The sequence below is a fragment of the Condylostylus longicornis genome, unplaced genomic scaffold, assembly GCF_029603195.1.
Source record: "Condylostylus longicornis isolate FDR11 unplaced genomic scaffold, ASM2960319v2 ptg000048l, whole genome shotgun sequence".
NCBI lineage: Eukaryota > Metazoa > Arthropoda > Insecta > Diptera > Dolichopodidae > Condylostylus > Condylostylus longicornis.
The window spans coordinates 18,418,429-18,434,383 of record NW_026578017.1 but is presented as its reverse complement, the minus strand read 5'-3'; the positions used below and the strand labels follow the sequence as shown (position 1 = coordinate 18,434,383).

Genomic DNA, 15,955 nt, shown 5'->3' with positions numbered 1-15,955 from the left:
ATTTTATTGGAAAAATGAATTTAATTATTTGAAATGATTACACGGCTTTAATGTAAAAAATGTTTATACTGTTGACACTGGGTTCTTTGGTTCCCAAAACGACAAAAAAGGAAAACACCAACGTGAAAATACATCAAACAACCAGTTGCAGAAGAACGTCAAACTAATTGGTACCCACTCATTAATATTATGTCAGATTTACCGCGATGTTATTATATTTTTCGATAGTTTCACCTTTAGTGAAATTATTGATAGACTTGGTAATACTTTAACTTGCTGTGATTCTTTTTTTGCAATTTTTATTTTGACTGTCATTTGTGCGGCAAAACAAACATTTTTTTTTTGTAAATTTTTCTTTAATAATTTTCTTAATTCTATTTGAAGGTATAATTTATCGAGTTTACTTTTATATTTTTTGGAACAATAATATAATTAACATTTCTTAAAGTATAAACTTCAATTTCTTGAAATATATTAAATTTGATAAAATTAATAGCTTTTTAAGAAAACGCATCATCTTTCTATACAATAGTTTTTTTTTAAACTTAACTTTCATTTCAGAGTTTGTTTTAATTTTTTCAGATTTACTTAATGGATTCCATAAAAATACCATTGGTACCGCAATGGAATTTAATATCATCTTGCACATCTACACCAAACGATGGTTTCCTTTATATTGGTTCTAAATGTATCAATTACGTATCAAAAATTCTACCATATACAAAAATCGATGACGGTCACTTACCCGAAGTTAAGGTCTTTCATACAAGGCAACAAGTAAAAGGTATTGACTGTGATCCAGATTGGTCAAAAGAAAAATATTTCGCTGCCTTGGTAGGGGATAATTCAGTACAAATTTGGGATTTTGATAAAGGAAAAGCAAAAATTGGTCATAAAGCCCATATAAGACAAGTACATGGTGATGGCGATGGACCTCCATTAGAAAATGTGCGAATGTGCTTCCTAAAAAACCGGACAGTGCTTTCTGTTGATTCATCAAATTTAGTGATATTATGTCTTGCTTCAAATACTTATATTAAAAAAAGGAGAATCATTCCATTGAAACATGATATTTCTATTATTAAAGGATCGCCTTATGATGAAAACATATTTGCAGCAGGAACTACACGTGGTTTGATTCTGCTTGTAAATTTGAAAAATGAATCTACACTATTTACTTTACGTGGTCATGATACAGAAATAACTTCTTTAAGCTGGAATGGGATTGGATGTAATAGGTAATAAATTAAATATTTTTTTAAATGTACAATTATTAAAATTTTCTTTCTACAGACCTGAATCTTTGCCCCTTCCAACAAGATTAAGCGAAGAAACGCTTTCTTCAAAGCCAACATTGAAAACAGTAACAAACACTACACCAAAAAGCGCAAATAAAAAAAAACAATGCACGAATAATGATGATATATTTGATATATATGACTATGACTATTTAGAAAATGAATTTGGTGCTCCTCCTTCGAAAGTAAATTATAAAAGTGATGACGAATATTTTATAAAACATAATCAGGTAAAAACAGAACCGGACTTTGTTGGAAGTGAAAATTTTGATTTTGCTGAGGCATGCCAAAATCTTAAAGAAGATATAATAGCTCTCAAAACGGATTCACTTGCAGAAAACGATCAGCCCAAAATATCTATACAAGTTGATTTAAATGACTGCAAGTTGGCGATTGATACTTTAGGTAGCAAAAATAATTCAGTTTCAACCGTTTCAAATGATGGAAGCCTAGAAATGTTGGATCGTAGTTCTGAAGAAAGTTCTTTAATTGCCAATCATGAATTAGTTCATAAAGTTGATGTTCATCATCCTGGAATTATTTCCAAACTTGATGATGTAACTGATTCGAATAAAATAGGCCAGCCAAAAGATGTTATATTAGCATCTGGAAGTCACGAATCAGTTGTGTGGATCTGGGACACAAAAAATGGTTCGGCAATCGATAAAATACACTTAAAAACCTCTTCGCAAAGTAAGTTTTGTTTTATAGTATGTAATATTTACATCTTTCATGACATATTTTTACTTTTTTTAAGATTCTTTTATTGAAGTATGTTGGTTGAATCAGGACTCACTTTTGACTAATACAAGAGCTGGTGAGCTCGTTCTTTGGGAAAAGAAAACAGATGAAACCAAGCAAAAAACTTGCTTCAAACAATCAAAACGAACCTTCTCCCATCGTGGGGTGGTTTCTCTTTGTAAATTGAAGAATTCTGAAACTATATGGACCATATCATTTTATCGTGAAATTACTTGTGAGGATATTAACGAAAATAAAATAATAGCGAAATATTCTTGTGCGTCTACTAACATAGCATCTATTAGAGAAAGGCCCGATGACATGAATAAGTAATTACTATCAAATGTATTTTATTTTATTAAATTTGTTTCTTCTTAGAATCGGCTTCGCGTGTGCTGATCGCCGCATTGGAATTTTAAATATTTCAAATATATCCTCCAACAATATTTATATAGAAAATTGCGCAAACAAAATTGAATCGGCTGTGATGTCTATAGCTTGGAGTTCTTATGATTCTTTATTAGCCTTTGGCACTATGGAAGGAAGGGTAAATATGTTGAAGAAAATATAACTAAAATAATTTAATTTTCGTTAAAGATTGGAATTCTTGATTCTGAAAAACCTGCCAATGCACCTGTAAATTTCAATCCATTTTGTGGAAAACCTATCTATTGTATACAGTGGCAAGAAAATAAAATTTTCGCTTGCGGAAACAAAAAAATAGCTGTTTATTCTAGCAATAAGAAAAATAAAGGTACGATTATGTGCTATAGCAGTGAGTTTGCTTTCACTTTAACAGTACATTTGTATTTTTAAAGATCCGTTTGTGTTGGAAAATATAAATGATGCATCAACATTATCTCTTCATGGAAGATTTCTTCTGGTTGGTACTAATTCTGGAGCAATCGAACTTTATTGCAAACTTCAAGATTCGTCCAATTTAAAGTATGAGCTTATTAGCAGCAAATCTGTCTCTTCAAAATATATAAGTGAAATTAGTTGGAGTCCAATTAGAACAACTCATTGTGTTGTAGTTTCTTTGACAAATAAAATATGGGTTTTGTCTTTGACAAATGATGGAAAATTAGATATAGAAAAAACGTACTATCTTGGCGACAATGCTCTAGGAAATGCTTCTGCAAAATGGAGCAATCGAAATGAGAATCTTTTTTTAACATGCGGTTTTGATGGAGCCGTTCGCATATGGGACATAAGCAACAGCAGTACCGAAAAGTGCATATTTTTAAAGCAATTTAATTGTCCAATGCTATGCGGTCTTTTTTCACCAATTGATGAAAATGTCATTATATGTGCTGGAAAGGCCACGTCTATCGAAATGTTCAACATGAAAACCGAAAAAGGATCCGAATTCTCAAAGTCAATGTGGAAGAGAAATAAAGATAAAGCATTCGCAGATGTACAATGGGCTACCAAAATGGTGATACCGAATACGAATCCTGGGAGAGATCGTAAAAAAAATCGGAAACAGCGTGGTATCCAAAGTAATATCATGAGCACAACAGAAGAATCTGAAACAAAAGAAGTAATTAAAATGTTGGAAAAGGTTGAAATAGCAAAAGACGAATTACACACAGATTCATCAGGTTGTGGTGCCTTATTTTTAAAAGTAATATGTCAGCAAAATAAATCTTGTAACATCCAATAAGTAATTTTTTCTTATAGAACCATTCTACAATGCTTCATTTAGTAGCAAAAGAATCAAACAAAGATGCTTTGGAAAACTTAATGAAGGTATTACAAGATACTAAAGAACTTAATGATGTTAAAAGTAAGAAACTGCTGTCTCAGAGGTTATTTGGAAGTCGTGATGACGTTAAAGAATTATTAGATGAAGAACGTAAGCTATCAGTTAACATACTGATGCAAAACCAAATTTTTGTTAATGATTTTTTTATAGTTAGAAATCATCAGACATCTGGAACAAAATCTATTGCAAATTTGCTTATTCCGCAAATCACAGGAGATTTAAAAGAAGAAATCCTTAAATGTGTTCAAAATAAAAAAATGACTGAATGGCATGTGTCTCTTGCACCAACAATATCTTATGAGTAAGAAGGAAATTTTTTATATTTTTATTGCTAAATATAAATATATTTTAGCTTTTGGAAAAAATGTTGCATTGCATACGCACATCAATTACTCGAATATGGATTAGTGTTACAAGCATCTACATATCTTTTAGCATGTCATGATGTAACAGAAGTAATAGAACAATTTCTTAATGGAAATTACTATCGTGAAGCATGGATGATTGGTAAAATATATAGAGAACTTGATGATCCAATACTTGAAAAGATCCTAGACAAGTGGATTAGCTATTTAGAAATGAATGGTCATTTCGAAGGAGCTGCTTTTATGTAAGTCAAAATGGCTCAATATAGTTGAAGCTAAATTGATTTTATATTTCTAGATGCGCTCTTAGCAGACAATACAAAAAATGTCATGATATATTAAATAAAAGACAGCGGCCGACTGGTGAACATTCAAAAATTTTAGACTTTCTTACTGTAAAATTGCATGAAGATAACCAACAGTAAAATGTATTCATATATTAAAAAACAATTATTATAATATTAAACTATTAAATGAACAACAATTTCTAAAGTCAATTTGAATTAAAATTAACATTGTTTTTTTATTATCATAATTAGAAATATTAAAAAATTTGATATGAAATATATTCTCAAATGTTTCGTAAGAGTCGTTATGGTTCTATTTGTTCTTTGAATAAATATAGATGTTAAGTTAATAATTTTAAATATTAAAATAGAGTTATAATAAAAATTCTATGAATTTAATATAACATAAGATAATAAAATTTTAATTGTTTTTTACAACATTTAGCATTTTTTGTCATGGAAACTTGTTTAGACGGAAGTAAAAATTGAATCTTTGTAATAGTATCAAAATGGAAATAAATTTGAGATTCATAAGAAAATTTTTAATTTTTAAAAAGTTTATAAATAAAATTATTAATACAAGTGATGGATAACTTATTTTCTTCACTTAAGCTGTACTTACATAGACCAATATGTAAATTTTTTAATATAAGAAATAAGATTAACACTTCAAATATTATTTAATTTACATACTGAATTTTAAGAATTTTAATAAATTTTGATGATTGTTTAGCTAATTGGTGTATATTCAGGCGAAATTTCTACTTTACACCAGTTTCGGCATTCATTGGATTTGCATATTGCATCTATTACTGATCGGACATATAAACCGTCTTCAAAATTAGCTGCTGCTTGTACTGGCTCTTTAACCCATGCATTTTCATTTTGCGAAAATGATTCTTTCAGTGCGCCAACCATTTTGCATAAACCTTTGATATATGGTTTTGGTAAAGTAGAGTCCAATGTTGAAAAATGTAAATCCTGAACGTCCACATATACAGCTTCCTCCCTTTGCAAAGATTCGTCTTTTATTTTCATAACAAATAAATCCCCCCCGCGGACAACCAAATGTCCATCGCGACCGCAAACCATTATTTCTTGAAAGAATGTATTTGAAGCAACAGTGTTACCAAATAAAGACGCCGATACCAGTACGTTGCCTTCAACTTCTAATTGAAATGTACAGTAATCAGGTGCAGATATTTGTCGTATACCGTTGACGTTGGCATTCGATATTTTATAAGTTCTAATAAGACCATGTGCTCGCGTAGCTTTTTTACCATTCAAAAGAAATTTTACCAAATCTATTACATGACTTCCGACTAGATTTAGTATTCCTCCGCCCATAGATGCGTCACACATCCAATCGAACTTGCTACGAAGCAACTAAAATATAACTTTCGTTTTTAAATAAATCATGGAAGTTGTGCAAAAACTTACAGATCCGATATGAACTCGAATGTCTATCAACTCTATTTGACCAATCATACCATCTGCTATATGGCGCTTCATATGCGTTATCGCCGGTAAAAATCTTAACGAGTGATTAACTAACGATATTAACGCTGGATAATACTGACTTGCTCTTACCATTTTCAATGCATCAGATTCACATATTCCCATAGGTTTGTCACATACAACGTGTTTTCCTATTCCTAAAGCTTTTACACTAATTTCTGAATGCAAATACGGTAAACATATTATGAAAACCAAGTCAACATCTTTCCGCAATAAAACATCGTCAATTTTATTAGTAAAGAATGGAATGTTAAGGTCTTTAGCGGCTTTTTCAGCATCACTTATCGTTTTTCCTAAAATGTTTTATTTTTGCGTAGAGCATGTAAATGTACATATTTTTCAGGAATTTTGAAATTGAAATAAGTTTGCTACATGAATCACTTACCCCAAATTGCTTTTATACTAAAATCCTTTTCACGCAAAAGTGGCACGAAAACTTTTGCCACTTCGCCTGTTCCGAAAACTCCAATACCAGGTAGCATTTTCTTTTTTTATTACTTACATATATAAAAAAACTTCTTTATATTATTTTTAATAAATTTTTATCATTTGTATGGAAACAAAAATACAATAGGTATTTCTCATCTAATCTAACTTCAATACAATCATAACAATAATAAATTACCTGCGTCTAAAATAGATAAGTTAACTATCACTTAACAGAACAAAGTTTTGTTGTGTTTTAATTCTAATTCCGAATTTGGTGGCGTACTTGTAGTAACAAATAATTATATTTATTTGTTTTGTTATGTCACTTACGTCTTTTGACAGCTGACAGCGTCAATAATTTAGATAAATTATTTGTTTTTCCAAAACATTTTTTACTTAGGACAGGAACCACTTTTTCCAAAAGTTGCTTTTTTTTAGTTACAAAAGTAGATTAACGTACACGTCGGCGTTACTTGTTTTCCGCAGAACAACCATTCTGTATAGTTACATTAATGTTTTTATATCTAACAAGTCCCAATGCTCAGAGAGAAACTTGAAAGCACACCTTATTTTATATGGCCTTTTTTAAATCGAAGTGGCTATTTTTTGAGAAGAAATATTAAAATAAATTCACACTTATTATAAAGCAGGTAAAATTTAGAACATATATTTGAAAAATCAAAAAAATATATTAATATTTTCATTGATAATTATTTTAAAATTTAAAAAAAAGCGGAAAAACAACAAACACAACCTTCGCCTTCAACGTTTTATTTGTTACTGAAAGCATTTCATTATTTTTAAGTGAACAGCTTTTTTTTCTCATAGGGTAAGTTAACGCAAGATATGGGAAGTACCTGTGGTGTCAAGTTGAAAATATAATTAATGAAAGATAATTCTTAAATATTGATATAAATACATAGTAAAGAAAAAATTTGAAGAGGGAATTAGAAAATAATATCTAAAATACAATCAAATATTATTTGTTAAATACAAATTTTATATAAACTTCAAAATTTTACCTCTATTTTTATTTGAAAAAATATTAAAAATTTCCTATAATTTATATCAATTACCTAAGAAAAAAAAATATTTAAAATGTTTGGAAAAAACAATCATATATTTTTATGACCGGATTTGAATATTTTTCTATTTTTGAAATAAATGGTATTTTACCAAATGACTCGAAAATTCCGACTGTAAAATAACAGGTATTTTAAAATTTTTGTTCAGGTATTTTAAAATTCTTTCCGTTTAGAATTAAGATAGGTCATACATACACATGCAGGGACATTAAATAGATTGCTCTTGTTAACCTGCTAATAAAATATGAAAAAAGAGCACAGCAAAATTTTTGAAGCACTCAATATAACATGTTTGAAATAGTTTTAAAATAATTATTTAAAAAAAAATTTGTTGGAAGTAGGTACATACATACATATTTATTTTAAATAACTTAAAAACTAACTAAAATTATTTGAAACAATTTTATAAGTAACGTATAAATAACCGAAATGAGATAATTCAAATTGTTGAAATGTGTCAACTTATATTACTTTTAATAACATTTTTGTTAGCCGACACTACTCAACTTGCCTTATTGGGAAATACAAAATGTGCATAAAAAATCATACATCCTTCCTCATTAACATTTGAAACCATACTGAAATATGAATTTGAAATTTTTTTTCATTTTTTCTTTCCTCCTACCTTTCTTTCTTTTTCGTGCAATAGAATTTAAATGGGAAGCTTTTTAAAAAATGTGTATAATATCCTGAGATTTTTTAAAATATTAATCTCTTTTTTACGTAAAAAAAAAAGAAAAAAATAATAAAAAATATGACACGATCAGTGGCATTTAAAGAAAAAACCAACAACGAGGCCAAAAATTCGTAACATTTCGTAAAAAAAATTGAGTATTGGGACTTGTTAGATATAAAGACATTAGTATATCTACTAATAAGTAATTCGACTCGTTCCATTCCGTTAGTTTTCGTTTGCATCTTGCTTCCAAATTCTTAAAATATTCCATTTTTTTGTAGAAATAGATGGTAATAAGAGTTGCGTAGGCAAGAAAGAAACAAAATATTGTAAACAAACGAGTGTATCAAAAACATTGAACTAAAATAAAATTAAATTAAGTTAGGTAAAAATTTTGTTATTTTTATTTTAATAATAACAAAATTTATTTTTCATTTTATAAAACTTAGGTAAGAAATTCGAATGTATGAAAGCAAAAGAGTTTGAAATTTCATGTATGAATGTACACATGCATGTACCTGGTACAGTAGATACACAGTATCAGGTACATGCATGTATCACAGTGATATAGAAATAAAGTAATTTATAAAGAAAAAAAGGTGTATGCATACTGATCACTTTATGAAATATAATCATTGCCGATTCATAGGAAATATGTTTTAAATTTATTAAGATTGAAATAAAATAAAAAAAATTTAAAAATAATTTATTTATTAATAATAATTATTAATTATAAATGCTTAACACTAAAAATTTAAAATATTTTCAAAAGTACATATTTACCTCTCCACATCTTAAAGCAACAAATGAAATTTTCGTGTCGGCTTTTTTGCCTCACACACAATATTACATCCCAAACACTTCAAATAATGTTTACTCATTATTATAAAAAAAATTTTTTTTTTTACAACTACTTAAAATTTTTTTTAATATTATACGTCTTTTTAAAATTTATTTTTATTATTTTTCATATAAATTATAATAATTTTTTTTAAACACTTTTTTTCCGCTTCGGTTTTATAATATGAATGCACCTTTTTTCCCAGCTTGTACTGGAATGAATTACGGAAATTATTGTGTCGCTTTTAAAATTCTTAATATTTTTCCCTATACTTTATATAGGAAAAAATAATAAAGTGTCGCCTTTCAAAATTACATTAAAAAAAAACATGTTGACAACTATTGCGTACTCTTTCCCTCTCCCAAAAATTCTTGTGTGTATAAAAATGAAAATAAGAAAGTATACTGCTTAACTCTTTTAACTAAGGGAATTTTTTGTATACAAATATTGGTGAGTGATTGCATTAGTGTGATGTAAACGAAGAGTCGAACTACTTGTTAGTAGATATACTTTGATTTAATCTACTATAAAGTCTGATAACTGTTTGTAAACAGACTGAAATTTTCAAACGTCAAAATTTAACAATAATTATGCTGAAAAAAATTAAAAATCTGCTGATCGCTAGTTTAAAACTTCGCAAACATTTAATTTCCGCCATTTTGGTTTTGAAAAAACTTACAGTAAATCTGTTTTTCTGATTAGATTAGAGTAATCCTTACAGCGCTCCCACTTGGATACAATTGTACCCGTTTGGATACATTATTGCTTTAAATTTAGCGTGTATACAAAGATACTTAAATCTGCTAAAATGTCACAATCGGCTTCATTTGAAAATTTTGTTGAGGTTTTCTCAAATTCTAAATAAATATTACAAACTGTCAATATTAAACTGCGGAATTGCTTCATTTTCTAAAAAAGAAATGTTTTTTGCTGGCTTTACTAAACAGATTTTCAAATTTGTAGGTAAGAAAGTGAGAAAGATACTATATTGAATGGATTAAATGACTGCAACCCTTCTTGAGTTCAAATTAAGAACTTCTAGACAGGAACATGGCAGATACCAGAAGCATATCAATGTGAGTTGTGCAGAAAATGCATTGACTGCACATATTTCTTAAAATTTATCCGTTTTCATTGTGAATCGCTTTTACCACATAGTCCAGCAGCTAGAGAAAGTATATTTTCTGACCCTATTGACCTTTAGAAATAAAATGCAATAGAAGTCTGTTTCTTAAAGAATTTATTATAAATAATAAACCTCACAATGCAGAATAAAACCAATTAATATTAATTATGGGTTAATTTGTATCTCATTTGTTATGGGTTAATGTGTATCTGACCATTGGTGCAGTGGTTATTGCACCGGTCCTTTAACCGAAGGGTCTCGGGTTCAAACCCCGGTCAGGTCACTATAAAAATTATATTCAATATTATTATAACTTAATATGCAATACTAATAAATATTATACAAGTAATTTTCAAATATTCGTAATATTCCATATTAAAAAAAAAAAACTAAGAAAAATAAACAGTAAATATTAATAACCTCAAATAATTAATATAAATAAAACTACGGCAGATTAGTCACCTACCTAGTTAAACTCTATGACGCTATGAAACTAGTGCATGAGAAATCGTGCACTAGCCCTATGCTCCTTCTAGGAGTGAATAAGGAAAAAAAAAAAAATGGGTTAATTTGTACAAAATAAGAGAACTTAATATAATAATTTTACTTTGCGAGGCTGGATACATTTGGATACATTTTGTTTTTAACGAGTGGGAATACTAAATCTTTCTTATTTAATGTCAGACAAAATCTAATGTCTAACAGGGTTTACATATGGAACTTAAATTACAATGAATTAGAAATACTAAAGAAAAGAGCATCTTTGTTTCCATTTCTCTTGTACTAGCTAAAAAATCGTATCTTGAAAAAAAAAAAAACACAGTAAACCTAATACTTCAGATCAGTTTCGTTCTTTGTTTCAAAAAATGTCATTTTTTATTTTTTTTAAACTAAATATAATTGAATTTAATAAATTATAAGTCAAAGGCTCGGAACATGTTATCTATCTGATGATTTATTGAAAATCTGTTTAAAATTTAACTTTTAACTGAACTTTACTTTATTTTTAAGGTTAAATTAAAAATATACCACACATTTTAATATTAGAATAAAACATGAAATAAAATTTTCAAATAAAACTAATAATGTAAAAATTTATGTATTTACAGCTGCTTCTAATGCGGTTTAGCAAAATTAAAGCTTTTCTTAAACCAGATCTACAATATTACATTGTTCAAAATATTACGTGTAAAACTTCAAACTGTGACATAAAAAAAGTACTTACTTATGACAAAACAGATAGCTAAAATCTTTTTGAAATGTTTAGTGAAATAAATAAACTCACAAAGTAAAACTAGCATTAAGTTTATTTTATACGCTCGCATGTTAGATACAAATAAGTTTATTAAATTTTCTCATCAATCTTATTTTTATATGCATTACATATAAAATGCTACGCTGTAAATGATTTTGGGTTGACGCGCCGGTATTGCGGTAATTTTGATTCACCACTCTGTACATTTTTCTTATATGAGATATTTTTTTATCTCAGAAAGCTAATATGAAAGTAAATATGAATGAAAATGGGGAAATTATGTAGTTTAATATTCATATAAAATAAAACTTTTTGTAATTTAAGCTTTTTATGGGGAGAATGGTGAGAAAAAATATTTGTATTTCAGTTATTAGTTTAGTTGAGTTCGATTTTCCATTGTAAAATGAAGTGCGGAGTGATAAACGTGATTTTTTACAAAAGTTTCTCACTTAATTTTTTCGTTTTTTAATACCATTAGTTTTCATTAGTTATTCATTATTTATATTATAATATCCGAACTATAAGCTGATAAATTTTAAATAAAGTTTTACAATAAAATATTATTTTATTTAAATTTTTTGTTAGTTGAATACGAATACGATACTTTTAAAGTAATAAAAAATCATTTAATATCTTATTTAAAAAAAAAACTGAGAGTTAATGTGTATACATATATGAATTTATATTATAATTTTTTAGTATAAATTAATAATAAAAAAAAAATGCATAGTTATTGAATATTTGATTATTTTACCACTTTTATAAATATAACTAGTAAAATTGTAGAAAATAAATCATTAATAAACAAAAATTTATTAATTTGTTTAGAAATAGTTTTTAAACAGAATAAAATTTTGATTCACTTTCCCAGAATATCTTTATAGCATTACAAAACAAAAAAAAAATAAATGAAATCAAATGCATAAAAAAATACAGGCTAAGCACATTTCTTTAAAAATAAAAGTGACGCATTTTGAAGATGATTTTGAAGATAAATACAAAAGCTTGCAATTTTACTTATACGTGTTTGTATTTTATAAATGATTTTGATAATGATCCAGCATTATATAAAGTTTGTATTTGTTTAAAATCCAAAGTTTCTGTTATATATAAAAGTGGGCTTTCAAGAAGTATTTGATAAATCTTCATTTCAATAAAGTCTATATATAGTTAAAATTATGTATATACTTATATGTAAAAATTTATTTTATGAGAAAAAATAAATAAAATAATCTTCGCAGTTCGAAAACAACTTTTGCGTACATTATAGCAAACCTTCATTATATATAAAATACTATATTTATGAATATATTTGAATATTCGCTTATTAATTATATTGGATAATAAAAGTTAAAATTTTAATGGTAAGTTTTGAATTACACATACTTATGATTAAAAATCTCATACGAGTATCACTCAAAAATTAAGATACCTACATACCCGTACATATATGTATTTGACTTTCTTATAATATGGTATATGTAGAAGAATTTTCAATAATAATAAAATTTACAATATTAAAAAATTCTATTTGAATACTCAAAGAAAAATATTGTAGTTAAAAACTAATTATTTATTAAGAAAATAAAAAATTAATTTCAGAATAAACGAAACTGAGTATTTATCTTACCAAATCTTAATTAAACTCTTAAAATAATTTTTTTAAAGTAAGAGCCTTTAATAAACTATTAAAAATACATCTTCGGGAATTAAACCTAATAAGATCGATTTTTAAAAAGAGTTTTGAAGTGGTAGTCATAAGATCTCCAGCGATACCTGAAAGATCTCCAGTGATAACTAATCGAGTAACCAATTCGAGACACTTTTAGTTTTGTAAACCGGCACACGCACTATCAGATATAGAAATATGTGGACATGGCTATTTACTAACTCCAAATGAATTCTAAATGAGAGTACATTTGTGTTAAATTAAAAATGGAAGTATAAAAATTAAATCTTTTATTATTTTTTATTGAGGTTCTTAAAGCCAATAAACTAGTTCTCATCTCTTAATATTAAAATACAATAATAAAAAATTTTTTTTTCTTCAATATTTTTTTTATGAATTTTTCAAGTATAATTTTAATTAATTAAACAATTTTAGAAATTGACTTAAACATTAATATAGAAAGTTACAACTTAAAATTCTAAAAGAATATAATTGAACAAATTAAATTTTTAAATTTTGCAAGTATTAGTAACAATTGAATTTTTTAATTATTCAGTTAAATTAAAAAGACTAAGAATTGGACATTCAAAATTTTGCAAATTTTACAACTATTTGTGAATATGGTAATAGCTTAGGCATTTTTGATGATTATCACAAATTGCAGAGATAAATATAAAATGCAAAATATTCTTGAAAAGTTTTGAAAAGTGAAGACGAAATATGTCACAATAATATTTTTGAATTTATAAAAGAAACTAATTTCTTTTTAAAAATTATGATTTTTTATTTATTATAGTAAATTATTGATTGTAAAACTTTATCATAATTATAACAAGGCCTGATAACATAACTAACTAACAGGGCCTGATAAATTCCAAAAGGTTTATAAAGGCCAATAAAAAACCTTTAAATAATAATAATAATTTCTTAATTATAAAAAATTTGTTATTTCTTTTAATATATAATTTAAGAATTTATTATAATAAATAAAATATTTGGTTCTTATTATTTCAAATTATATATACTTTGAATAAACTGTACATACATAGATATGGCCTCCAATAATAAATATGTATATAAGATGTTGTGCTTATTCATTGTTAATATATTGAATTCCGTTAAATTTTACAAAAAAAAAAATAAACCAAAAAAACCAAATTTGTTTTTATTCTTTTTTTCTGCTTCACTCTTTTTCTATTATTATATTATTATAAAGGAAGATAGGAGTAATAATTAAAAAATAAATTAAAAATGTGAAAATATTTTGTTATACATAGTTTGCTTTTATCATAGGAAGCTTTTGTAGTTGGGTTCTCTTGGATTTTTTTTTAATTGTGACTATAAGTACGCACCTTTCTTTTTTCTTTATTAAAAATTAAATAAGTTTTCTCGAAATGCGCTCATACTGTATTTATGTTATTAGTCTTATAAAAAAAGAGCATATATTTTGTGTTGATTTAAAACATGTAAGTGTATGCGTGTATATATGTACATACGAGAGAAACAAAAATTGGAAAATTGCTAACATAATTTATAAATTCCTTAGCAGGATTTAAAATCCAGTCCTATAATTATGTGGGGCTTTGAATTGGATAATGTCATTTTATAAATTTTTTATTTAATTTATAGCTCTAGAAAGTTTGTTGATGTTTGCCATCAGAAGTTTTGGTTAACAGTCGTATTCATATTTGTAAATAAAACTCATTTTATCAATAATATAGAAAATATAAAAGTACTGAAAATAATTATCCCTAAATTATCCTATAATTTTAAATATAAATACTCGTAAGTATCTAATTTGAATTTTTGCTAAAACTGATATTAAACTTTGAATTAAATTTAAAATATTAAAAATTAAAACTCAAACAGATTAAACTTATAAAGTATATACGATAAGTTTAAATTTAAAAAGTTAAAAAAATATCTTGTAAATTATCTGATACACACACAAAATAAAATATTTAAGTAAAAAAATTAAACTACATTGGAATTAAAGTTTTACTTCTTATAGTTTTCAGTGAAGCATTTTCTGTTAATTATAATTAAATTTAAATTATTTTTAATTTCTATATACAGTTAAACAAGTATAAATATTACAAAATTTTTAAAAATTTAAAATTTGAAAAACTATTTCGAAAAAGAATATTGTTCTGAAATTTTTATGTTAATGGAATTTGGTATTTTTGTTTTTACAATATTTAGTCATCACAACTGCACAATCTCATTACAGAAATTTCTTAAATTTTAATAATTTTTTGATCCGAATATATTTATTATCAAAAATTTTCAATTGCATGCTACATCTTCATCCAATATTGTACTTTTATTTTTGATATTATGGGTTTGTTTTGTTAATTTTGTTGAATTTGGTATAAAAAATTTCAAATAAATTTTAATTCGAGATAAATTCGCTTGGATCTTACTGTAATTAAGTATAATTTTAAAATTACGTCAAGTGTTTAAAATTATTCATATAAATATTGCAAAGCATATATGTACATGTTCATTATACATATATTCTTTGAATGAATTCAATGGATTGTGCACAATTTCATTTCACATATTACCGCTTTAAATATTATAATAAATACCACGCGTATATTTTTACTGTGATAAATATTTATAAATATTGTGTATGTACTTCATAAACTTTATAATTTTTTATATTGGGTGAATATAACAAGGTTAATTAAATTATAATGTGTATTAAAATATTTAATATAATGTACATACATGTACATATATATTATTTGTTCACGTATATAGATACAGTACTTGTGTATATATGTTTATATCCAAAATTAAATTATGCAAGTTCAAAAAGAAAAGAAAAAAAAAAAAGAACAACCAAACTCATCTATCCATCAGCCAGTAATTTAAAGTAGTAAATGATATTG

General features: G+C 26.1%; 2 protein-coding genes across 6 annotated transcripts; one reads left to right on the top strand and one right to left on the bottom strand.

Moving 5' to 3' along the window:
• Nucleotides 1–295: 295 nt before the first annotated feature.
• On the top strand, nucleotides 296–4,777 carry LOC129610856 (protein rigor mortis). Of its 5 annotated transcripts, none has more exons than XM_055523621.1 (11): nucleotides 296–384; nucleotides 562–1,238; nucleotides 1,294–1,991; nucleotides 2,056–2,368; nucleotides 2,418–2,586; nucleotides 2,637–2,793; nucleotides 2,858–3,666; nucleotides 3,723–3,897; nucleotides 3,958–4,108; nucleotides 4,160–4,417; nucleotides 4,471–4,777. In XM_055523621.1, the coding sequence occupies exons 2-11, from the start codon at nucleotides 592–594 to the stop codon at nucleotides 4,595–4,597; spliced, it is 3,504 nt and encodes a 1,167-aa protein (XP_055379596.1). In that variant the 5' UTR covers nucleotides 296–384; nucleotides 562–591; the 3' UTR covers nucleotides 4,598–4,777. The 5 variants fall into 5 exon arrangements, with proteins under 5 accessions (XP_055379596.1, XP_055379595.1, XP_055379598.1 ...); XM_055523620.1 differs by having other exon boundaries at nucleotides 311–384; nucleotides 583–1,238; XM_055523623.1 differs by having other exon boundaries at nucleotides 363–447.
• A 132-nt stretch (nucleotides 4,778–4,909) lies between these two features.
• Nucleotides 4,910–6,707, bottom strand: LOC129610859 (glucose-fructose oxidoreductase domain-containing protein 2). Its single transcript, XM_055523625.1, has 4 exons — nucleotides 6,603–6,707; nucleotides 6,363–6,474; nucleotides 5,900–6,270; nucleotides 4,910–5,845 (listed from the first exon to the last, which is right to left on the bottom strand). The coding sequence occupies exons 2-4, from the start codon at nucleotides 6,457–6,459 to the stop codon at nucleotides 5,189–5,191; spliced, it is 1,125 nt and encodes a 374-aa protein (XP_055379600.1). The 5' UTR covers nucleotides 6,460–6,474; nucleotides 6,603–6,707; the 3' UTR covers nucleotides 4,910–5,188.
• Between the last annotated feature and the right edge of the window lie 9,248 nt (nucleotides 6,708–15,955).